The 26234-nt window shown below is 38.8% G+C and overlaps 1 protein-coding gene across 2 annotated transcripts in view; it reads left to right on the forward strand.

Annotated features, from left to right (window-relative positions):
- Positions 1–25737, forward strand: part of LOC126034243 (nodal modulator 1) — a 29007-nt gene extending 3270 nt beyond the window's left edge. Inside the window, exons 7-31 of one of the 2 annotated variants that reach the window (XM_049791704.1) lie at positions 205–357; positions 1530–1667; positions 2455–2544; positions 3171–3276; positions 3653–3803; positions 5074–5251; positions 6008–6149; positions 7041–7172; positions 7948–8084; positions 8364–8451; positions 9339–9402; positions 10529–10624; positions 13082–13291; positions 13590–13672; positions 14672–14831; positions 14955–15081; positions 15722–15835; positions 16503–16630; positions 17211–17352; positions 18197–18280; positions 19758–19868; positions 21739–21840; positions 22064–22183; positions 23170–23262; positions 24194–25737. In XM_049791704.1, the coding sequence (XP_049647661.1) occupies positions 205–357; positions 1530–1667; positions 2455–2544; positions 3171–3276; positions 3653–3803; positions 5074–5251; positions 6008–6149; positions 7041–7172; positions 7948–8084; positions 8364–8451; positions 9339–9402; positions 10529–10624; positions 13082–13291; positions 13590–13672; positions 14672–14831; positions 14955–15081; positions 15722–15835; positions 16503–16630; positions 17211–17352; positions 18197–18280; positions 19758–19868; positions 21739–21840; positions 22064–22183; positions 23170–23262; positions 24194–24325 (3081 nt within the window). In that variant the 3' untranslated portion in view covers positions 24326–25737. The other variant, XM_049791705.1, reaches the window with a different exon arrangement.
- The last annotated feature ends 497 nt before the right edge of the window (positions 25738–26234 follow it).

The following is a 26234-nucleotide window of genomic DNA, read 5'->3' on the forward strand; positions in this document are numbered from 1 at the left end:
CCTGAATCAGTAAAATAGGAAAAATATTGTTTTGCAAAGTGTCTTTGCTTTAGTGTCTTGTGTTTTGACTAGCCTGTGGACCCTCTTTGAGTACTGCTGCTCTGGCCTCTGTTTCTGTTGAAACAGCTTCTGATTGCTATTTAGGTGCTGTAAATGAGATCTATACCTACTTTTGATGAAAATGTATGTGTTTCTGTATTTCAGTCAAACACAGTGGTACGGGTGACCAGTTCTAATGCTTACGCTGCTAGCCCTCTGATTGTTGCAGGCTACAATGTTTCTGGGTCAGTAAGGAGTGATGGAGAACCAATGAAAGGGGTCATGTTTCTCCTTTTCTCTTCTTCTGTCACTAAAGAGGTAATGGTGTATCAGTACCTTTTCAGTATGAGTATGGACATAAATAAGAAGCAGCTAAATAGCTTCTAGATTCATATGCCCTGATACTCATCTCTGTCCTTCATTGAGCTTGGCTTATAGAGAACAAACGCTGCAACCATTCAAGATGTATTTTTTTGTTTGGGTTTTTTTCTGAGGTTTGGGTTTCTTTGGTTTTTTTTTTTCCCAAAAAAGCCCTTGTATTACAACATTTGTGTACGTGCTCAGTTTTCATGTGACCACTGTGGAATTACTCAGACATGTAACACAATAGCCATCTGTTTAAATGTTGGCAAAACTGAGGCTATATTTTTTGGACACAAGAAATTAGAAAAGTCTTTTAATTTCAGCTCTTTTGAACCCTTCATTATTGTTTTCAAAGGACCAGGTTCCTCAACAATCAGGCTGTTCAGGGGCATAGAAAACTAAGACCTGAACTGAAGCATGCATCAAGTGCAAAACATATGGTTCACAGCATGTTATTAATCTGTATATTCCCTCTTGGTCAGCAGGCTTAAGGGCTACTGTTTTAAGACAATATTTTTCCAGTTACACCTTTTTGCATGTTAAATGTTGGTTAGTAAATGTGTTCTCTCGTGAGGATGACCCTTTTCCGTGGTGGAAGACCAGCTTCTGGCACAAGATGGTGCCAGACAAATCCTGAAATTCACTGTACAGGAGCGGTAATGTGTCTTCGGCATGAGGTCTTAATTGCTCTTTGCCCTCTTGATGTGAAGACAAAGTTCAACAGCTTCTATTGCCACCTTAAAAATGTGTCATGAAATGAGTGTGAAATATTTGTTCACGTACTATGATTTGTTACCTAAAGTAGAGCTCTGTTCTGTAATGTTAACCTTGTCCACAGAACTGAAGTCAGTTACGTTAAGACATGCAGTGCAGTTCTGGGGTACCGGGGGTTGTTGAATTTCCCAGTTTTCTTGTCCTTGTTACCATAGAGTTGATTATTGGCTGTTTTTTTCTCTTTTACCTATACATGAATTTTAAGCTATGCTATCAAACTTTGCCTCTAAAATGGTTTTGTACTTCCCATCCTTCATTCATGGTATAGTATTTTGAACCCTCCTACATACCCCCTGAAATTATTTTCTCTGTTCTCCCATGAGAAAAAAGTTGTATTGCATTTATTGTCACAGGATGTTGTGGGCTGCAATATTTCTCCTGTGGGTGGATTCCAGTCAAGAGATGAATCTCTATCCTATTTGTGCAATGTTGTATCAAAGGAAGATGGATCTTTCAGCTTTCTTTCTCTGCCAAGTGGGAAATACACTGTGGTAAGTAGCTAGAAAGTTCATTGGTTGTCTATCCATTGGGTTGTTAACTTTCATTTTCTAAACTAGATGATGCTTAACTTTGTAGCTGTTAAAACAGAAGTAGTTGAAATATTTTGAATTGGATGAAACAATTGGAATATGAACCTCCAACCTAAAGTATATGACAGTGAAGTAAGTAGCTGTGATAGGGCTCTGTGGTGTGGTTTCTGAGGAAAAAGTTTGCAAATCAGGCTCTGAATTACCTGAATACATTGGCTGGTCATAGAACAACACCTAGAGGCTGCTGGGAGACTGAAAGTTTCAGTTGGCTACAGCCACCGCAAGTCCTTTAAGTTCTCTGTTTTCTTTTTTGCCCATTCTCTTTATTATGTCTGAGTAGTGTGGGAGCATGATTGCCTGTGCACGGCCTAGAATGATGGTCCTGCATTCTCTGTCTGCGTGCTCTAGAAGTGAGATTCAAACTTTTCTCATTCCTTTAACACTTCTAGCAATCTTATAGTATCCTATCTGTAAGCTCTTGCACATCCAAGTATCTTTGCTGTATTCTGAGTAGAGGGTTTGTTTTCTGCCTCTTCGGATAATTTCATATGGTTTCCATCAAATGGTCTTGAAATACTGCCTTTATTCTTGTCTCCATCCCTCTTAAGTTATTTTTTTCCAGGAAGTTTGCAGCCCATTTGACCCTTCATAGAGGTGTCTGATGGTGATAAGGACATGGAAAATAGTAAAGGAAAACAATTCTGTCGCCGTAGCTTCTTAGGAGTCAAAGCAATGTGTCTTCTTTCAGATACCATTCTACAGGGGAGAGAGAATTACATTTGATGTTGCACCATCTAGATTGGACTTCCTTGTAGAGCATGACAGTTTACAGATTGAGGTGAGGCTTTCAGAGGAGGTAATCTTTTTGTGCCATTTGTTCCTGTAAAAGTATAACTGACTTTAGCAGAAGGCCAGTGTAGTATGGAAAAAACTTCTTTGTAAGAAGTTTGAAGACATTTGTTACACATATCCTCTTGTACAGCAGGTAGAAGACAATATCTAGCATCATGCTGTATTTCTACGCTTCAGTCCCTTTTACTAGGAAGAAACAAAATATGGAAAAGCTGTCCACAATATTCACTTTCATGTCCATGTTGCAAACAGGCAGTAATCTTTCAGGTTGCTTAAATTTTCTCATTCACATTGTCAGATCTGTGGAGAAGGGCATGTAGGTTTGTATGGTTTGCAGAGTGCCTTGTGTAATGGCATTATGATCTGTGATTTGGGCCTTCTGAACCGGATTGATGCAGAGAAACTGAGAATCTGTTCCTGTACTTGGGAGAGCAGCATGCCTGGAGATTGATATGTACTTTCATTGTGATTATGCTGGTACGTTCTTTTCCCAAAGCTGGAAATAAATTTCCTTTGTATATGTGTGTGGGGAAAACAGTTGGTGTTGATTGCTGTAGGTGTGTGTTTGCTTTTACTGAGTAAAGATTAATGCTAACTTTTTTCCCATTTCAGCCTGTTTTCCATGTGATGGGTTTCTCTGTCACAGGCAGGGTGTTGAATGGTCCTGAAGGAGAAGGAGTTGCTGATGCCACCGTGACTCTGAACAATCAGATTAAAGGTATGCAGTGGTCTTGGTTTTTCTTGCTACAGGGAAGCCTTTATTGAGCTCAAGTACAGGAGTAGCATGTGAGATGGAACTAGCCCTTCAGGATAATACACTACTTTTGTTGCAGTTTATTTCAAATATTAAGTGGTTTTCATGCAGTTAATTAATTTTGCATTTTCTGGCTTCGATGAGAGTATTAGGTGTTCATTTTCTTTCAACTGTATGCCAAATTTGTGGTCTAGTAAGAAAACGTAATACTCTTTCTTTGTTGTGCAATGTAAATTAAAAATAGCCTAAAGCAGTGCATACCCTCTGTCTCTTTTTGACACATAAGGATAGGCAGTCAACACATGCTCTATTTTTTAACTCTTCTTGTTGTTTTTTACAGTAAAAACAAAAGCTGATGGCTCTTTCCGCCTTGAGAACATAACAACAGGTACATACACAATTCATGCTAGGAAAGAGCATCTGTTCTTTGATACTATTACTGTGAAGATTGCACCAAATACACCTCAGCTAGCAAACATCATTGCAACAGGGTAAGTACTGGTGTCATGATGAAAATACAATTTGATGTGTGGACAAGGTCTCGAAAACGGGTGGTTCTTTTGCATGTCATGCCCAGACTTGCGTACAGTTATCAGGAGCTAAATGTTGCTCGAGAAATTCAAGGTAAACAGGGCAGCATGAGTGCAGGATAACGTTTTGTCCACAGTATTTTTCTCAATACTAATTAAGGTTTAGAGGACCCTCTAAATAACCTCTCCCTTGCAAATGAAGATGCTAAGACATGAGTATATTGAGCAATTTTAGAACAGCAAGTGAACCAAGAAAGGAAAAGAGAAGCTTTCTGCCACTGCTGCTGCACTTCAGATACCCTCCTTCTGTGCAAGAATGGAGTTTCATAACTGTCTGGTGCAGTGTTGTACTGAACCTCTACATTTTATTGCTCACTCTCAAGGTCATAGTTGTCTAATAGGAATTGTTTCTTATTTGTGATTCTTTGACTGCTGAGCGTAAGCCTGTATAATGGTGACAGGATGAGTTTGGGAGTGTAAGGCTGTGCAGTGGTAGGAGATACGGTGTGAACTGAGGAAGACAAAAGGGGCATGGCTCTGTGACCAGGAGCTTCTCCTGAGGAGGAAATAGTGTCAACCTTCCAGAGGAGTGAAAACTAGGAATTTACTGAGGCAAATGGCAGCTAGCTCATATAGACTTAGGTAGCTAATTAGAAAAAAAAAAGTGTGCTGTTAAATGATCAGTTACAGTTTTTTCAGTCACTAAATACGTTGTGCTGTTGAAGGTGAAAAGTAAAACTTGACAGCTTCTCATTTGTCATCTTGTCTTGTGTTTTCACAAATGTAGGTGTACTAGGGTTGTGTTCCAGTGAACTACCTATGATATTTGAGGTCTTTGACTCAAAACATTTGAAACTGTTTAATACCTGAGGGATGGCAATCCTAAGTCAGTTGCCTGCCTAGCCAGAAAAAATGCTTGAAGTGATTGGATTGGTGGCAGGGAAGAATGAAGCAAGTTGCTTGCAAATAAAAATGTAACATAACATCATGGTGACTTCATTGTAAAACAAAAGATCCCATTAGTCGTAAATGAGTTTGCACTTGTTCCACTGTGTTTGCTTATGGTACCTCTTTGATATGAATGCTCTTTCAGGAGAAATCCATTCTAATTCCTGTGTTAGGACCTCAACATAGTGAGGTTTACTTTTTAAGGAAGTTTTAAGAGAAATATTTTTTTATGAGCTTTGTTAAATCAAGATATTTATTCTTATGGCTGGCTTTTATTTAACAGATTCAGTGTGTGTGGCCAGATCTCAGTAACCCGTTTCCCTGACACAGTCAAACAAATTAGTAAATACAAGGTAACCATGATGCCTCAAGACAAAGACAAAGCATCACTGTTTACAACAGAAACTGACCCTCATGGAGCATTTTGTTTTAAGGCAAAATCGGGTTTATACAATGTTCAGGTAAGAATGAGCTTCCGTTTCTTCATTGTAGGACTATCATGAGTTTTTAGAAGATTTTAAACATTTAATTTCTAAAATTTGAGAAGTTGAATTTAGATTTTCCGGGTCCTTTTCTCCTGTTTGTACTATTTAAACGATGACAGTAATTTCCTTTTTTTTTTTTTCCCCCTTAATAAGTTGAGATTCCCATGCTCCTTGTCTTTTACAGTTGTTTAAAGGAGATCAGGCCATTGGGGTTGAAAGTTCTTTCTTTCTCATCACAAGTTGTGATGTCCCTTAGATCACTTATTATAATACATTATCCTGTAAGTGAGATATATAATGTGTACCTTTCTCAGGTACCTAAATAGTTCCTGAGATTATAGATCACAGCAGAACCTGTAGCAGAGCCACCATGAATTTTGCATTGTGGGGGATAGCGCAGGCTGTAAGATAAGGAAGTGCATGATTATAAGGCCTCTAACTATTGTCATAGATAATGAAATAGCCTAATGTAGAAGCAGCAGTACATCTTGAAGTGAAATTCACTCAGACTTTTGAAACTGAGCTGTTTGGGGGATTTTTAGCTCAGTTTTATTGCAGTTCTTTGGAGGATTTTTAATACAGAATTTTGAAAAGCATATTTGGGAGGCTGGTTTTGATTTACAGTAAATTTCCATTTTCCGATTTCTGGTAAGTGGATTGAACTCAGCAGAGTGGGTATATTTGGACTGGTATCTAAAAGCTGGTGATATCTTCATGTGACATACTCTACAGGTAATTATTCCAGAGGTTGAGACCAGAGCAGGATTGGCTTTGAAACCCAAAATGTTCCCTGTTAGTGTTACAGACAGACCAGTAATGGATGTGACCTTCTCTCAGTTTTTGGCATCCGTCTCAGGGAAGATCTCTTGTTTAGGTAAGCCAGTTTTGAAAGTGAAGTGGAAATGGGAACAGAGAACATTAGCACTACATGTGTGAATGAGTACTGTTTAGATCAAGGCACTTGCTGTGGTTAGCCCCATCAGCAGGTAGTAATTAAATTTAACTTCCAGCACATAGATAAAGCAGCTCTTTTTTCTGGAGACCTCACAGCCTGATAAGGTACCTTAATAAAGTTTGGGGTAAAGTTATGTACCTATTTTTAATACTTGCTAGGAATAAGTAAGTATTCCTTCCTCAGGAAGGAAACCTGACCTGTTTGCCTTTCTCATAAGGTGGGTGAGTTCTGGAAGGAAGTGCTCCTGGCTGATGTTAGGGATACTGTATCACAATCTGAAAAGTATTGGAAGCAAAATAGACGTTAAAAAAAATAAAATAAAAGCAATGCATGTAAAAGTCTGTAGGATGGAGGCTTAAGCTGTTGACAGAAGCTTGCAATCTCTGTTCTCTTTCATAAGATTTTGTCTTTATTTTAGTCTAAGGTTCCTCTCTCCTGCTTTTTTCCTTAATTACCCACTGATTTCAGCAGATGATGATTGGAGCTTGGCTTTTGTCATTTTTACCCCTTCCTTTTTCCTCTCTGAATCCCCTCTGCACTTTGTGTTCTGTCTCTTAGGTGTTTACTGGGCCCTGTAGTCTCTGAACAGCAAGGGTTACTTGCTGTTAAATAAAAGAATATGATTAACAGTCTCAAACTTGCGGAAAAATGCAAAAAAGAAATAAGAGTTATAATTGGAAACATTCTCTACTAGAAGAGAGCAATCATTTTAATGTTAGCACACATGAAGCTTACTTGGAGTGGGGGGTTTTGGAGGCAAAGCTGGCAAGCCAGAATGCAGTCTCATTTTCTGCTGTCTTTTCTGCATAGATGCTTGTGGTGATCTGATGATGACATTACAGTCTGTGAACCGCCAGGGTGAAAAACGCAACCTGCAGCTCTCTGGAAACATGAACTCAGTGGCCTTCACATTTGAAAATGTGCTACCCGGCAAATACAAAGGTAGGGTTATGGGAAACTGCTTGAAGTGTTACCTTAGTAGCTGAATTTGTGACTGAATCTGTATACTTCTGTTATTATGGATACCGTTTACAGTATGCCCAACATGGAACTAGTTCTGAAACTTGAGAGAATCTGGAAAAATACTATACAACAGTGCATCAAGTGTTCTTAATGTTGTATATTTAACACTTCTGTCAGCTTGCAGGTAACCGCTCCCCTAAGTTTTAGGGTCTACATGGCTGGTGTGAGGAAAAAGGGCTTTATCACGAACTGACTTGTCCCAAGCCTAAGAACAGGGGCACACTATGGTTCTTCTGCTTCCACAGTACCTCTCCTAAGAGCAATACCGGTTTTGGCCAGCCTGCCTTGGCCTACTATGAAAAGAAATTGTTTTCCAGGGAAAGGTGTAGAAGGAGTATATACAGGTTGCTGTTTTTATACACAAGTCAGAACATCTTTCTACCAGGTGAAATTGGAGTCAGGTTCTGATGTCCTCTAGGCTTCTTTGACTATCACAATGATAGTGCACATTGCAGAACTTTCCAGGATGATCAGACTTCCTTATTCCTTTTTATAATAGCTTTTCTGTTACGAGATATGCTGGATTCCTAGTGATACTGCAGTGCTGTGAGCCAGGTCTGTTACTGCAGTCATTGTTGTGTATCTGGCTTTGAAGCTCATTGTCAGGGAAGTTAGGGTGATACAAGCTTTTTATACCACAAAACCTGCCCTTAGTCACACATTACTAAAATGCTTTGTGTGGTGTGTATTCCAGTAAGCATTGTACATGAAGACTGGTGCTGGAAGAATAAGTCTTTGGAGTTGGAAGTCCTGGAGGAAGATGTTTCAGGAGTAGAATTCAGGCAGACTGGATATATGCTGAGGTGTTCTCTTTCTCATGCAATTACACTGGTATGTAGGTAACAAATGTTCTTGTCTTTTTTTTGATGACCTTGTGTAGGTAGGTTGGATTATGCTTGGAATCAAGGCTTTCTCATGTCTCTAGGGAGTCCTATAGCACAGCAACATTGATGTTTAGAGTGCTTTGAGATTTGTCTCTTCAATTTGGTAAAATGGTCTTGTGTTGTTAGCTGCTATAAAAGAGAAGCATTAATGTATCTTTAAGGAAAATACTGTTTTTATTTTGTTGTTTGGTAGTTACTAATAGTGAATTATGTTGTGGCTTCACAGGAATTTTATCAAGATGGAAATGGACCAGAGAACGTTGGTGTTTATAACCTGTCCAAAGGGGTGAATAGATTCTGTCTTTCAAAGCCAGGTAACAGCGCTAAAATCTTAGTTTAAAAAATGAAAAAGAACTAATCAACTAATACTGCTCGGAATAAAAAAAAAAAAGAAGAAAATCTGTTGTGGTTTCTGAAAGGCTTTGTTTGATTTACATCTGCATATAAATGCTCTGTCCTAAATTTTTAGAATTCTCTGAAGTAAAATAATTTTTTTGTTTTGGACTTGGTGAAGGGCTTTGATATTTGATGAATGAAGAACATGTTAAAATAATCTTGTTCGTATGGGTTCTATTTGTCAGTCACATTAGAACATGACTGACAAAACAAAGTTTCATTTCAATACAGGATTCTTCAGGGATAACTGTTAAAAAGTACCACAGGGTTATCTATAACAGGAAAAAAGAATGTTATAAAATTAGATTCTTTTTTTTTCTCCTTTTAATGTCTTAGACCTAATTCTCTGTTATGGTTTCTTAGCAAAACAGTTAAGAAATGTATTTGGTTTTGATTCAGTTTGCAGCTTTGAACATTTCATCCTTGCAGCCAGTGGTCTCCTTCACAATACAATGGTTCTATAATCAGTCAAAGGGTATCAGCTGCGGGACCACAACAGGTTACTTTGAGCTTGTTTGGTTTGTTGTGTTTGTAATTATGTTTATCTGCAGTGATGCCTATTTGTGGTTTGTATCAGTGTACATTAGAAACTGCGCAGCTTCCAGTAATGATCTATGACTGAACAGAGGTGAATTAATTTACAAGTGTCTATGTGAAAGGCAGTAGATACATAGTCAAATTTTGTAATTGTTTCTATTCCTTAGGTCTAGTGTGATCTTGAGAATTCAGCCAACACAGTAAGCTTGAATTTTTTCAGCAAATCATTCTTTGACTTTGACATGATCATTCTTTGACATGTTTACAGGTGTATATGAAGTGACCCCACGTTCCTGCCACCAGTTTGAACATGAGTATTACACTTACGACACGTAAGAGCAAAATCTGGTTTTGATCTTATGTCTCTCAGTATGCTTTCATAAAGCTTCCTTCTGCTGCAGCTGCTTTCTTTCAGCAATTCAGGATGTGTTGCTATGACGGTCTCTAACCAATAGAGGGAAGCTTTAGCAAAACGTTATCAGATGTGTTCTCTTGCCCTTTGGAGTCTTAAAAAAACCAAAATCAACTAATGATAGGCTTTAAAGATGCTTTTGCTACTTTAAATGGATATTTTTGTCAACCTTCTGTCTTTTTAATGTTTAATGGTTTTGCTGTGTAACAAAGGAGAGATATTTCAGTGGAAACTGTTCATCACTTGTGAGAGTTGAAATGCAAAAGATAGGATAGTAAGTTTACTAAGAGGCATATATGACCATTCTATGTCCCGAGTGCCATGACTGTGGTGATTTGATTCTGCTCACCTCAGTTTTTGCAAACTGAATAAATATTCACCCTAATCACAAGTAAGCAGTGCTGCTCTTTCTAAGTCAGCCATATTTTATTAGTTATTTGTAGGTCATGGTCTGGCAAAGCGCTTAATGGCTCTGTGCTGCCAAAAAGAGGTTTTCTGTTCCCAGACTAGTTATAATTCATGAACATAGCAGAAAACAAATTCAGCTTTAAAGTCTGATTTTTTTTCTACTGTGTTAGTGAATTAAAAGTACTTCAGAGAGAGATATGCTCAACAGGAGAGCCAGCACAAAGTGAGTGAGTGGATAGAAGCAGAAACCCTCTTTTAGCAGCAAAGCACCATTAGACTTGGGGCATCTTGGTGAACTATGTCTAACAGGACAAACTTTTCAGTCTTCTGCTGTGTGTAAAGGGATTGTACATATGAAATCAATCAGATCAGCTTTAGCTTGAGAGGAAGCAGGAGGCACAAAGGAAAGAATTGATTTGGCCAATGTCATGCAGTGGTTTGGGGTTCAGAGCCAGAAAATGCTTCCTTTCCAATATGCTATCATCTCAGCGCTACAGCTTTGCTGTGTAATTTGTATGTCGTCTTTTATAAAGCACTTCAAACTTAAGGATGGGAACACAAACTCTGCTAAATAAGATCTGGTTATTTTCTGTAGGAGGGGAACCTTGAATTAATCTCTTTGATACTTGGATTTACAGGTCCTCGCCTAGTATACTGACGCTCACTGCAGTTCGACACCATGTCCTTGGCACAATTGTAACAGATAAACTGATGGATGTGACTATTACCATTAAGTAAGAACAAAGAAATCTTGGGGCTATAAAAAGTGGAAGAAAAAGACATCTCTCTCATAAAGTTGGACTCTGGTTTTAATACTGCAGTGGCTGCTTTCTAAAGGGATGGCATCCAACTCTAGACTGTAAGAGGTTTTTATGCTAAGCTGTGCTTTGAGTTCTTTGTAGGTAGATAAATAATTCCCAGCCCTTATTTTGAACATTGTAACTTCATTTCAATATAGCTGCTTTCTACTTGTGTGTCATGTTAAAAAGGAATGATTTTCTGAGGTTTTATACACTTTAATGAAAGGAAATTTCAGAATTCAGAGGGTATTGTTTTAGCTAAGGTCTGAGCTCTTTAGCACTGGCACCTATTTTTTTCCTTTTTTGTCTCCTCAGAATGAGAATCTGCTGCTTTAGAGCATTGTTACTGGCTTGAAGAGGGTTATAAAAGGAAAACCATGCAGACTGATTATACGCTAATTTGCCACTTTATGTTTAGCTGAACAGACAGCTCACTAGGGAGCACTGATTTGTGAACAGCTTTAATTGTATGAGGTGCCAGATCTGCCTGGAAGTGTCTGATAATGATAAGTGCTTTGTTAATGCTCTGCTGATGTCTACTTGTTCTAGACTATTGGTTCTCAAACTTTTTTGCCTGTAGAAAACATCTTTTCAGAGAACAAATTACCTGCAGAGCATTGCCTTGAGTTCCCAAGTTTAATGAGCCTGTAACTGCAACTGCTGGGCAACTACAGCGGCTGGAAAAGAAACACTGAGACAGCAGAGAGCCATTAGGATTTTAAAAACAACTTAGTGAGGAGGTGAATATTATACCAACCTTCTAGGCTGGTTGGGTTTTTTCCTGACTATTGGCAAGTGCTTTGAAGGCAGCTCAGTTGCCACAGACCATCTCTGTTCAAGCCTGCCTGAAGCTTTTCAGCCAATTTGTGAAATGCCATCAATGTGAAAGGAACAGCTCTGGATTTAAAAGCAAGCCAATTGTTTTTGCAAGTCTGTGTTTGTTTACCAGATCCATGGCAGTGACCTGTTAACTTCTAGTTAACCAAAAGAACTCAAAAACGCCAACCAAAAATAAAGTTGACTCTTAACAATTTTGGATGATGGCTTGTTATGTTTGAAAAATGAGACGGTATCATGAGACTCTGTGTGTGTCTGTACAGATTTTTAATAGGTTTTAAGACAAAAATTTTTCTATATGTTTCTGTATTGTCTCTGGACTGCAGAGAAAGAATTTAAAGCTTTGATGGAACTTAGTGTGATAGAGCAATATATCTGTTTTTCTTAAAAAAAGACAAAATATAATATAGGTGAAGACTGAAGCAGGAGGCAGAACTATCCTGATAATCTAAAGTGGTTGTAGGAAAAGTAATTGTGATCATTTTGGTTCACTCCTCGTAGAGAATTTTACAATGTTCTGCAACAGTTTTTCAGACTATTGTAGAAGAGACAGAAGATAAGATACAAAGGATGGTTGGAGACTAGAAGAAATTGCTAGGAAAGAGAGGATGTAAGATCAGGGAAAGTGAAATGAGATGCATTGTTCTGAGCTGATTGAAAGAACTTGGTTAAACTTACCTAGCAAACTGTGCAGTGGACAGTGACAAGATGGCTGGATAGTTCCAATGTATAGGGCAGATAGGTTAGAACTCAGAGCTTTTCCTGGGAATTGCCAGCTGTTGAAAGTGTTTATTTCTGATAGGAGTTATTTTCTCCTTGTATACTCTACTCCTGAGAGGTAGGTTCTGAGGGAAGGTTCCTAGTACTGGAAAAAAAAATGACCTTACCAGTCTTTCTGTTTATTTTCTATAATTCAGCCTTTCTGTACTAAGCTTGTCCTCAGATTTGGAATTCCAGCCTTTCTCTTTCAGTTTAGGGCTTTGTTAAGGGTACTCTTGCAAACAGGTCCTTTGGCTTAAGAATTTACCACTCCTGCTGGCTTGTCCATGCTTCTGTGGAAGGTTATTGCCTCTGCAGCAGAGCTGGTGTCTGGTACTTGGTGCAAAATTAAGACTCTCTACTTGCCAAAACCTAAGCTATGCTAAGATGCTAGACTCCGGAAAGTGGTTGAGATGTAGGCGTGTGACACTGGCTCTGCAGTGGGATGCCGAGGCACAGCAGAGGGGAGGAGGAGGCAACAGGGCCGTAACTTCTTGAATGGTTACAGCATGATGGGGCAAAATTTGTGAGAGTTGTAAGTAGGTCCTTTCCTCCTAGGCCAAGTAGGTTGCCTGTACTTCCTATGAATGAGCCTTTCTAGTAGAAAGTGATTGATATGGAGGTTAAAAGTTTTAGTTGTGCTTGGAATAAATAGCAGAATTAAAAAGGGATGGATTTAAAAAAAAATCCTGGAACTTGTCTGCTGTGGTATAAAGGCAGTAATTAACAGGTATAACAAGCTCTTATCCCTCCATAGGAAAGCAGATGATTTTATTTTCTCCTCCATGTTTTCAGGTCATCCATTGACAGTGAACCTGCATTAGTTTTGGGGCCCCTGAAATCTGTACAGGAGTTACGTAGGGAGCAGCAGCTGGCAGAAATTGAGACCCGCCGACAGGAGAGAGAAAAGAAGGGTCAAGAGGAGGAAGGAACAAAGCCACCAGTGCAAGAAATGGTGGAAGAACTCCAAGGACCATTCTTATATGAGTTTTCATACTGGGCAAGGTAATACCAAGCTCCAGTGGATGAGGTGTATTCTTTGTACTGTTTGGTGTTTCCACCAAACAGAACGGTGATATATTCCATACAGGAAAGAGCTGCTGTATTGGTACCCAGCCTGTTCTTGTTGACTGTCAGCTAAATGGGAAGTAGTACCACATAATACTAACTTTGCTTAGGTTATTGTTGATGCCTTTTTCTTGCAGTATTTAGATGGACTCTTGGGTCAATATGCAGTACTCTGTTCTACATGAGAGCTGCTAATTCCATTTGCTTCTAATTGTATCTGATTTGTGTTCTACAGGTCTGGAGAGAAAATTACTGTGACACCGTCATCAAAAGAGCTGCTTTTCTACCCGCCTTATGTGGAAACAGTTGTTAGTGGAGGTAAATATAAATAAAATCTAGCTTGAAAGGAGTAGATTTTTAAGGCAGAAATGTATCCTTACAGATGAATGCATGACTAGCTCTTCAAAGGTAATGTTAGGAAAGTAGCAGTTGCAGCTATTTCATTGGGCCAGTTTCACTCTGGAATTTGGAAGCATGGGTGTTTGGTAGAGGGTGCAAGTACAGTTTTTATCAGCAGAGTATGCTTGTAAGTGCTAAAAGACCACCTGGCACAAGAGGAAGGGCTAGATTTCTGGATATTACGCCAGATTCTCAGAATTGTTCACATTGCTCTCATCTAGAAAAATAGTTGTGCAAAAGCAGTGTTTGTATTTTGATTTTGTTACCAAATTCAAGTTTCTGTTAAGTTTTCTGTGTAGTAAATTACAATAATAAAAATACTCACAAAAAAGAAAACTTCACAATTGTCAGGGTTATCATCCGTCCGTTGATGACGCTTGTTAAGTCAGTGTCCATCTTGCCCTCAGTGAACAAACTTTGTTTGAAATCACTAGAAAATGTTAGGTACCCCTTTTTATGTGCCTCTTTGTTGTGCACATTCTAAATACATCGGGGGGGGGTGGTGGTGGTTAAATTTTACTTATGTCATTAAGTATGACATATGCTGACCTGAACTTGATCTCAAAAAATGTTGTCAAAGTTCAGTGTAATATCAGCTAGAAGTGAGTATTGTTGGAATCTTCTCCATGTGGCTGCAGTATGTGTAATTTAATGAATCCTCAAAGCACTTAGCAAATCCAGAATGTTTGTTCTGGAGAGATGCTTATAGCTTTGGAACTTAGTTATTAATTTTGGGAATGTTTAGATGTTTTAAGATGTGTTGAGAGGCCATACAATTGTGTGGGTTGATCTCTTATTCTAAGGTAAAAGAACACCAACTGATCACTTTGGAAGTAGTTAAACTCTTGCTGTAAGACACAATGGTGAGTGTATTTTTGACGTTCTTGTTTGTCTTAAATTCCCTTTGCAATGACCAAGAGAGTTGTCCTGGAAAGCTGATAGAGATTCATGGAAAAGCAGGCTTATTTCTGGAAGGGCAAATTAATCCTGAATTGGAAGGTGTCGAGATTGTCATTGGTGAAAAGGGAGCAACTTCCTCGCTCATCACTGTTTTCACTGATGACAAAGGTGCTTACAGGTAATTAACAGATTTGTTTTGATCTTTTGGATTCTTTAGTTAAAGTGTGATGGTGACTTGACAACGTGTGTGTGATATCCAAGTGCTTTTTTTTTAAAACAAGTTCTTTCTTTTTATTTGAAGTGTTGGGCCACTCCACAGTGACTTGGAATATACAGTTACTGCTCAGAAAGAGGGGTTTGTTTTGACTGCAGTAGAAGGAACAGTGGGGGACTTCAAAGCTTTTGCTCTTGCTGGGGTGACATTCGAGGTAATGTCCTAAACACTTTGGGTTCTGAATGAATGGTGTGCACAGTTAGAGCTAGACAGGCAAAAAAGTTAACTGACGTGTCCCAGCCAAACACAAATGGATGTGGGATTTGGGGATAAGATAATTTTGTCATGGGGAAAGAATCTCAGTGGATGCGCTTAAGTTGTAGGTCATGACTTGCCATGCAGGAGATATTTTGCAAGGCTTATAAAGTAAAAGTTAGAGCCTGCAGTCCAAAAGACTGGCTTTATTTGCTTTTGTAGAGTTGGACCACCTTCCCTCAATGAGTTTTATCCCTCAAGGTGACTTTTTTTGGGTACAGTCTGGTCCAACTAGTGCCTGGTTCTAGTCTTTGGGATACTTTGTTCTGGCCCCCAGCATGTCCTATGAAGTGATAGAGAATGACTGTTCTGGTGACACATGCTATATGTGGCTGTGACTGCCCACATATTGAGAGCACCTGTAGCCCTGCACTCTCACAGGAAGGGATACATTGCAAATGTGGTTAGTTTTCTTCTGCTCACAGCTGAGTGCTCAGAGCCAGCACATCTGTGCATTCTGTAAGGGGCTTCTGAACTGAACCCTTCTTCATAGAGCAACCCTCGCTTACACTTGAAACTATTGTTTTTTTCAAAAATAGATCAAATCAGAGGATGACCAGGCTCTTGCTGGAGTTCTCTTGTCTCTCAGTGGAGGGGTGTTTCGGTCCAACCTCCTTACACAGGATAATGGCATGCTGACTTTTTCCAATCTGGTAAGTTGAAATTGATTCTTCTGAATGTGGCTGCGTGTGTGACGCTGTGTTACGTTGCTGTCCAATATAGGGATGCTATTGGCTCTCTTCAGCGGCAGGGGGATGCATGGTCTCCTTTGAAACCGTAACCCACAATGAGAGATGTAGGTCCTTCAGAGTGGACAGCACTTAAAATCTTAGCAAGTGAAAGGTGAAATCTAACCTGGCAAGAGATTTTTCCCCAACAGGTAGTAGATGATGTTGATTGATCTCAGTTACTAAATTGCAGTCTGTAAACATGAAACAAACCAATTTGTTGATTGAGAGTCCTTAGAGGAAAGAAATCTAATGAGATTATTGATCTGTACATGTGTGTAGACATGCTTGAATAGTTTTCTTGCAGACATCCTTCTCTCCTGGTCACTTTCCTGTCCTTGAGGCCTTGTGGCAGGATTTAGGGCCATAGTTTCCTTTCCCTCTTCAGGCTTTATCACCTGGTGGAGTTCTATTGGTTTATTGTCCACCACGCTCCTTGTTTTTCAGTGCTCACATTTTCCAACCTGTTTAACCTACGGTTGGGATAGAGAACTTCAGCTCTTCAGGGAGCTCTTGCAGAAACACAATTGTTTGGAGTTGGTGAATTTCTGCATCACTATCAGTAAACAGCTTGTTTCATGCTTCTTTACAGAGCCCAGGGCAGTATTATTTTAAACCCATGATGAAAGAGTTTCGCTTTGAACCATCATCACAAATGATTGAAGTGCAGGAAGGACAAAATCTTAAAATTCGGGTAACTGGTTACAGAACAGCTTACAGGTCAGTAGAGCTGAAATGCCGTGCAAAATGTGATGTACTGTATCAGGATGCATTATGCAAAATGTGTGTTTTCTCCTGATACACCTCTGTTCTGAAGGTTTAGAGGGTACTTTCGAAGGCACAATTTAACTTTATTATGCTGTGTATAAGTACTTTTTTTGGCCTTTTCTCATGCATGTGGATATATAGCTAAGCCCAGATGACAGGACACCGCTATGAAAGCGCTGTGTCAGTGGCACTGGAAGTGGCTTGTGCTATGTCCATTGGGAGAGGAGAGACTACTCTAGGGACGGTAGATCGATTCAGGTATCTGACTTCAAGATCCTTTCCTTGTCCTTAGGGGTAAGTGCTGCTGTTCATGGAGGTCACAGAACTTTGATTTCTGAATTGTGCTCTGAGCTGCAGCTAATTCTAATGCTTTAAACAGTTTTACATATACATTATAAATTCTTTACTTCTCCATGCTCTGCTAAATATATTAAGTACTTTTTCCATCAGTGATAACAATAAAATATCCTTAAAATGTGCATTAAAACAGCATCTGCACATCTGTAGCAATTGGTTCTGTTTATACCTCTAGCTGTTACGGCACAGTTTCGTCTTTAAATGGGGAGCCTGAGCAGGGAGTCTCAGTAGAAGCTGTGGGGCAGAAGGATTGTAGCATCTATGGAGAAGACACAGTAACTGATGAAGAGGGCAAATTCAGGCTACGTGGCCTTCTGGTAAGGATTAGAATGCTCTCTGTCATTTACTTTTACGTTAGCATGCTAATGGAGTACTAAAAGGTGTTTTATTAATTAGCTACCAATTTCTGTTTTCTCATCACATTTGCTGGCTCAGAGATTCCCTTGAGTCTCGCTGTGTTAGGAAACACTGTCATGTAGTGAACATTCATTCTAGTAAAGGGGAAAAACCTTTTAGTATAAGTCTGTGGAACTTGCTGCCAGCATACTGTGATGGCCTCCCGCAAACACTGGACAGTTCGCATGACATGACACAAGCCCACACTCAAGGTACTGAATGTGTCTAACAGGTGTTCAGGAGTTATAGCAGGGAATTTTCTTAGGCAAAAGAATTTGGGGAAGCATTTAGTTTCTTTTGTGAAGACACTCTGACAGCATGGTTTTAGCAGGATATTGGATGTATGTATGATGTTGATTGTACAGCATGTATGTGAAATAAGCTGTTCTGCAGGAAACATGAAAGCTGGATTTATGGTGTAGAGTAAGGACTTCGCTGAAGCAGAAAGCAGTATTTGGTCAGGTTTTAATCCTGTTTAATGTATTTTCTTTCTAGCTAAAACACTTAATAGCAGATGATTTAATAGTGTAATGTAATAAACTAGTGAAAGTTCTGTGATAGCCCTTTTGTATTTGCTGGCAGTAAACACCCCTAATAGTGTTATTGAGTTAAGTTTTCTATTTAGGATAAAGAAAACTTTAACTGGATAGAGTTAGATCTGTTTGGGTGGTGTATCTTAAATGTTAGAAAATTCTCTTTCTTTTTTCTAAAATCAAAGTATGTATTATTCAGTGTTGGGATTTATCATCTGAATGTTGCTTTTAGCCTGGCTGTGTGTATCATGTCCAACTCAAAGCTGAAGGCAATGATCACATTGAAAGAGCTTTACCACAGCATCGGGCAATTGAGGTAATTTTTTGTTTTGTAGTATCACTTAAATATGAAATGCATCTGTCTAGGCATTATGTCTTTTCTACCAGCAGCAATGTATTTGAACGTATTCTGTTTAGACAAGTGGCTTTTAACAAGTTAGCTCCCTAAATACGGTCCCCATATTGTGTGTCTGCACCATAGCTTAAAACTGCAGTAAGATAAAACCCAAACAGTAAACAAGTGAAAAGGATTCTTTCACAGTCACAAAAACTATACACCAAGAAACAAGAATATATATATAGAATACCTTTCAGCATTTCTCTATGATCTGGAACAAAGCAGTAGTGACTTGAGGGTGTCATAAATTGTCATATTATCCTATCTTTGTATTTAGTTATTGATTGATAGATAGATTTTGTTATGCTTTATTTGGTCTAAATCCTGCAATCTTGATGTAGGTAAAATTGTCATTCAGACTAACAAATCTTTATAAAATGTAGTAATAACTTTGAATTGAAAACCAGTGAAAACTTGTTAAATATTCCTCCATCCTTACAGATTCAGATTAGCTGCCTCGCATTTATCTCTTGACATCCAGCAAAGGTTAATTAGCTTTCGTTAGTTTTTCAGTGGGAGATGGTCAGTATTTGAGTTCAGACACCCGCCTGACCAGGGTGCCCTCCTTTGCAGCAAAACAGAAGGGCAGAAGTCTTTCACGTCCTTAGTGTCGTCTTCTTGAGAGTGCTTGCTGATTGGGAAGGGGAAGAGAATGGCAACCCAGATTCCAGAAAATCATATGAAGGTTATGTACTGCAAGTGACAGCTGTATGCAGTAGCTTGTATTAATAGTATCCTGGCTAGCCTGCCATTTTCTGCAGGAGAGAGAAGTGTTTGAAAGACACCTGCTGGAAGAAGTACAGCCTCAGTGGCACCAGACTGTTGATATGGCACCTGACCTAACCATAACCTGTCTGTTACTGCAGTTATTCTTTGAGTAAATGTCTTTCCTTACTCTGATCAGAGTTCAGATTTAGAAACACAAATGTTTTGTATTTTAAACAATTTTGAAGAATATAAAGTTATGTGTTTTTTAAGTAGGTTATATTATGATACGAGCATATTCCTCATTAATCAACTGTATAAACAACCTGGCATAGTAATATGTATCCCTCAGCACAGATGCAAAATACTGAGACCAATGTTCAGATATCAGGCAGTCCTGTGTATGCAACTCAGCCTCTTCCAAAATAATTGTTGCTTTTGATACTTCTTCCATTTTTAGTTTAACTTAATGCCATCAGCCTTGTGCTGATAATGCACAAGTCTGTCATTGCGAGCTGTGCACTCTGGATGAAAAGTATTTGGAACTGGAAAGCCTTCAAGTTTCCATGTTGTTAGTATAGAACAAAATTCACTTTTTGTTTAAAATTGTGAGCAATGTTTGTGTTGTGCTAACTGTTCTCTGTTGACTGTTCCTCTGTTGGTGGAAACATGACTGTGTTTTATGTTGCAGGTTGGGAACAGCGACATTGATGATGTTAATATTATAGCGTTCCGGCAAATTAATCAGTTTGATTTAAGTGGAAATGTAATTACATCTTCCGAATATCTCTCCACGTTATGTGTAAGTTCAAGTGTTAATCTTTGTTAAGTGTATTGGCCATTGGTTTCCCAATGTTTTTTTAGCAGGGTCACTGGAAATTGTTCAGTAGCCAGAGCATACATTTAATTCAAATTATGACTAATACTTTAATGAAGGTGTATTTGAATTCCAGATATAATTAAGATTCCAGTGTTCCTGACTGCTTTGTTTTGATGTTTCCATTTTTCGTGGGAGTATGTTTAAGAAATACTTTCTCAGGTTGGCCTGTACATCTCTGGGTCTGCTTCCCTGATTAGGGATGCCCTGTCTGTAGGGAGAGCAAGACACCAGGGGTGAAATGAGTCTTCCGTATCAGAGAACTGCATTAATTCCTGAAATAACTGGAATTTTTGACATGCATGTCTGCTAACAAGAAGCCATTATATGAATGCAACGATACCATAGGACACATGAATTTAAAAGTACAGTTATAAGAGTGTAAGAGACAAATAATAAAGCTGAAATTTTAAAAATTCAAAAGACCACACTGTGATCTGAAAGAGCTTGCTAAACACCTGTGATCCTTTTGGCTTAGAGTGTAAATGCTGGAAGCATCTGCAAGAGGTGTTAGTGTGGTAGGAGTTAAAGTAACATTTTTCAGGTTCAAAAGTTTCTTGAAATGTTACCTACAAATATAAATGCAACGCCTGAATTTTTTTCAGACTAGTCTGTTAGCATCTCACCTGCCAAGATCTCATTGCTAAGCTGTTGCATTTTTGGGGAGACATCCAAAGGATCCAACAGTTAGAGCAGCTGTGAAATGAAAATGTATCACCTTACTGAAGAGCACCTGAGCAAGCTTCCCATCTTCCTGGGAAATTTAGACCCTTACAGTTCAGCCTAAGCAAATAGGAATTGATGTCAAAATTTGATTATATGGAAGTTATCCAAGCCTGTACCTGTTTCATATTAGGTTGGGTCTTGTGTTGCATGTAATGCTCGTGTCCTGTTGATGGGTGTGTGTCATCACCCTTGCTTTCAAGGCAGAAATTTTTGTCTTTGAAAGATGTGCTAAGATTTGATACAGACACAAGCAAGCAGTTTTGTGACCTCAGTCTGGTCCCTTCTGGTTATGTGGGCTTGATGAAACAACTGGACATGCTCTGGTGAGCTGTGGTTTGAGCTGCAACATGGTAGCACTGAGCAGAATCAATGAGAATTTAGTTGGGCTTTGTCTGCAAGGAGAGCTGAGTCTTGGCAAATATCTGATCCAGAGGTTTACAAACAATGGTATAGATGCTAGAAGGCTGCTTCATAGTGGTCCACAAAAACCATCACTTTGCTCACTGTGTCCTCTGGAGGAGGCGCAGTGGCTGATAAATGTTTGTGTGTACAGGCAGCCTCATGTAAGGAGGTGCTGCTGCCCCTACCAGCCTTATTTGACTATGATACAACCCCTCCTTTAATTATGCTGGTTTCTGAGCAAACTGTATTTGCTGAGGACTTCAGGCCTATTCTGTAGCTTGAGGATGTCTAGCTTGTTAAATAAATGTTGAGAAACTGAAATCAAACAAAATGAGCCTATTGGAGAAACAGAAACAACCCCCAGCTGCAAATTCCTCTGTTCTGGTTAATGCATAGCACAGGCTACTGTTAATACGCTAGATTATGTGAAAATCTCAGTCATCAGTTGTTCCTAATTGATTTCAAGTTCTGTAAAAAGGCTGTTTCTGTGACTTTTTACATCCCAGATTAGAACAATTCCAGGTGTTCTTACTTCACAACTTTCTGTTTATAAAACACATGATGAGTTTTGAAGTGCTTTTACCCCTTAACATGTGGGATGTGTGAAATACCTATTGTGGTGCAGGCTCAGAAATACCTGGTTTGTGCTTTTTTCTTTCCCTCACAGGTGAAGCTCTACAAAAGTGAAAACCTGGACAACCCAATTCACACAGTCAACTTAGGCCTATCCCTGTTTTTCCATTTCCCACCACTGCTCCGAGATGGAGAGGTAAGAATGTTGCTGAATAAAATTAGCTTAGGTCACTTAATTTTTTTTTTTTCTCTAAGGACACTGAAGTGTTATTTCTGGTGCACCTGCAGTACTGTATTCATGCTGGAGTGACCAGTGTCTCAGAAGATTTGAAGTCTCTTAAACTGACTTTTGCCTTTAAATCTGATTTTGTCTCAGACTGCTACTGATGCTGTAGACTGAGTGTATTTTTTACCCACAGAATTATGTGGTGCTCCTGGATTCTACATTGTCTAAATCACAGTATGACTATACACTGCCTCAAGTTTCGTTCACTGCTATTGGATATCATAAACACATTACACTGATCTTCAGTCCCACTGTAAGTACAAAATACTTAAATGTTCAACTGTTCATCTTGAGAGCAATGTCTGGTAGTATAGCCTTCATGTATTTTGTAGTCTTGGCCAAACTTTCTCTTAATGTAAACATAAAGAGGTTTATGAGAGGCATTAAAGTGACTATGAATTTGGATTTGGCTACATTTAAGGCATCAGGCAGGGATGTAATAACCTGGTATGTTATGGGAGGCAAGTAAGGAGTTTAGGAAGGGATTGTAGCCGTGACACTAACTGAAAGGTTGCAGTAACTGGGGGCTGAAGGACAAAGATAGGATTGTTGTCAGAATTCCTTTAAAGATTTCTGTGTATATGAAAGAAGTATCACCAGGCCAGAAAGAGAGCTTTAGTTATTGGAGCTGAGGTAGAGGTTAAAGCAGAGGGGTTTTGAACTAGCATCAGGGGAAAACGTCGCCCTTGAGAGAGAAGTGTATTTTTGCACTTCTGAACAGTGCGGTCAATTTAGTGAAGTGTAATACAGAAGTTTGTTCTGTAATACTTGAATGATCTGTTTCTTTTCTGCATGTTAAGATGCCAGCAAAATATGAGGGAAACATGAAATGGCAATTATATATGAAGGATGCAGATGTGCTTGAAAGATTTTGTGCTAGTATGGCTGCTGTAGTATTATCAGTGGGATCATAGAGTTTTGGGCAGCTTGTGATGGGTAAATCAAAGCACACCAAGTTGACTGTAAAGTGGAGACTGACTGTCAGTGAAGTAACTTTAAAAAAAAGGCAAACCCCAATAAGAAGGTAACAGATGAATGAATCTGATCAAGGGGACTGCTTTGAAGTTGAAGGTAAAGTAAATCTTAGAGCAGCACTTTGGAGGAAGTCAGATGGGAAGGCCTGGATGTGCCATATGGTCCTATTGCTGACATTGCTTAAAGCTGAGGGATTTCACAGTCGAAATGACTGTTTAAAAAAAAAATATTAAAAAAAAATTCCACGGTCCCCACTGTTTTCAGAGGAAGCTGCCTGAACAAGATATTGCCCAAGGATCTTACATTGCGTTACCACTGACGCTGCTTCTGTTGTTGGCTGGTTACAACCATGATAAGGTAGGTCATGTGTTTTTTTGTCTTACCCAAATATTATTGTCCTGTTAATGAATACTTTGTACTGTGTTAAGTAAGGGTTTGTTGAGGTGGTTATCTAAACAGAGATGCAGTCAGCAGTCACTTTATGTGACACATTTTAAGAAAAGCTACAATGTAGCCAAGTTTTTGGACAACTACTGTCCTTTAAAAAAAACTTTTAAAAGTGTGAAGGTGAGTTCCTGTGCCGCTTCTGAATTTTGTCTTCTCATTTGATAGCTCAGGGAAAAAAACCCCAGTACAGCACCATTCAAATTCAGATAACCAGATTCAGTGATAGTAGGAATGAAAAGAATTATTTTATTGGCTTCAGGAACAATCAGACTGGAAGAAATCTTGCAAATCATTGAGTCTGGTCTCTAGCTTTACACCCTCCCTAGTTAAAAGCTCTCAAGAGGAATATAACTACCTACTATATAACCCCCTCTGTTAACAAGTCATGTTCTTCTAGTCTTCTCTGATATGGCTGGGTTTCTGTTTTGCTGATAAAGAAAAGAAATTTGTCTGTGCAGTTTGATTTCCTCTCAAACTTGGGTAAGACAGCACAGAACATGGGATTCTCCAGGATTTTCTACAGCGTTACTGAAAGTGACTCCACTGAAAATAGCTGTCATTTTCTAAACTCCAGATTCAAACTGCTGTTCCTGGCTAGATGACTGCAGGAAAAAAAAGTTAGTGACAATCATTTTAGGTTTTGATTGTCAGAAATTCCCAGAAGTTTGGTTTGATTCTTTCCCAAGATTTGTGCCATTTTTTTTATATCTTTGTAGATATGCCATTTATGCAGTAGATTCTGTTTGTTTGTTTGGAGATGCATGGGTCTAAAGGACATGATTGTTCAGACCATATATACCATTGTAACCACAAGCTGCTTCCCCCTTCTTTTTTTGCCCAGCTTATTCCCTTATTGCTACAGCTGACAACTCGACTGCAAGGAGTACGTGCTCTTGGACAGACAGGTTCTGACACAGGTGGCTCGGAGGATGCAAAGAGACAAACAAAAAAACAGAAGACAAGACGGACGTAAAATGGAAGGACTGATGGCATGAAGTGGTGCTCCATCAAACTGGAGCCTGAGGAAGTGAAGCCACTAAAAAAACCATTTTTGTTGAATTTGCGGACTTTACGTTTTTGTTGTTGGTACACTTGTGCCATTTGTCACCCTAGCTCCGTTTTGGTTGTAAATTTTCTATGGAGTCTGTAGATTTCCTTGTTGCAAAGTAATGAAATGAATGCCTCTGTTGTCACTGTGAGTCCATCTCCCATACTTGAAGAAAATTAATGATGTTTTTGTCTTCTTTTTTCTTTTCTCTCTTCAGTGGAACAGGTCATGCTGTCTTCATTAATGACTTGTGAAAGCAGTGGTAATAGACAGTCTCTAGATTTTGGGATCATTTTTCCTTACCTTTTGAAATACCTACTTTACAGAAGCAGCACATAGAGATTTCACTAAATCAGTGGTGCTTGAAACAGTTTTGGGGGACACACATTAACTGGTGAATTATGTCTTTGGCACTTCCAGTTCAGCAGCTTGACTGAAGAGTCTGTCATCTGCACAGCTGTGATTTCAGTTCTTACCCAATGATTATGTTATCTTTGATTAAAGTCAAGTTTTTGCCCGATCAAGACAAATTGTTAACATCAGGTAAGGCTAGTTGTTAAGGTCAGTTAAGTTCTGATGTTCTCACTGCAAAAGCAGTGTTTAAATTTCAGTTTCATATACAGTGTGATCTCTTTAGACCTCCAGTATTCCTGAAGTGGCTCCAGCTGGTTGTACTGTTCTTTCCAAAGCTGTACTGTGTTTTCAGTGACACCCATTCACCTGTGTGGCTGTCACATCTCCTACTGAGGCCATGTGCAGCCTTTTTGCCAATCGATGATTGATTTTTCTTTTTCCTTTTTTTTTTTTTTTACTTTAAGAAATGTGAGCTTTTCAAAATCATCAATGTGTATAGTCCCAATAATGTACTCTGTAATAAATAACTGTTTCTTACAGGCTATCTTTTGATTCTTGTTTGAAGTAGAGAGTTGGACATACACAGTTTAAAGGTTAATGGGGCTTTTTATCGACAAATAGTATAAAGGTTAATAGAGCTTTTGAAAGAGGCACATAAATGCCTATAAATATTGCAAAGACATTGGTACTGCCAGTAAGTGGCAATGTTTCTCTTTTACAGTACTTGAAATAAAGTCCCTTTACATTTAAATATTTAAGCTTACAAACCCTACCATTCTTAGAAATTTGGATGCTAAAGATTTATGCTATTTTTGTTGGCATTTTGCATTACTTTGGGCCTAAATAATTAAAACTTCATTCCGTGATCACTCTGATCTCTCTGAGGGAAATTCTTAAAAGTTAATACTAAAAATGCAGTATGTTGGAAAAGCATGTATGTATAGAGTTTGAGATGAAGCCCTAATAAACTATCATGTTCTCTACTCAATGACCTTGAATTTTATATTGCTGTGATGCAATATATGGGGTAAAAAAGTGTTGTAAGACTTAGAATAAATTGTACATTTTCTATAGATCTTTATTTTAAGCTGGTGAATGTTAAGAAAGGTATTGCTACTTTGGGGAAATGTATGAAAAGAAATGCACATGTCCATGTGCCTTGAGGGAGTACCAGATATTCTGACCTCTGAACTTTGGGACTTGCTGATGATCTTAAACATTGGAAATGCTGTTAAGAAAAAGAAAAAGAAAAAAAAAAAGTGTTAATGCTTGCTAATTTTATGCTTGCTTCTAAACCTAGGATTTGCCTGACATCTCTTCTCAAAATTTTCTTTTCTTTGCCTTCTGCAGCACACTGGTGGCCTACTTGCTTCCAGCCCTGTGTTTTGAGGTTTATTCTGCTTTTGAAGTGTTTATTCCTAACAAAAACTATAGGTTCCAGTTTCTTACTTGGCAGAGAAGTCATGGTTATCTTTGAGAA

Source organism: Accipiter gentilis, chromosome 33 (assembly GCF_929443795.1).
Source record: "Accipiter gentilis chromosome 33, bAccGen1.1, whole genome shotgun sequence".
Classification (NCBI taxonomy): domain Eukaryota; kingdom Metazoa; phylum Chordata; class Aves; order Accipitriformes; family Accipitridae; genus Astur; species Astur gentilis.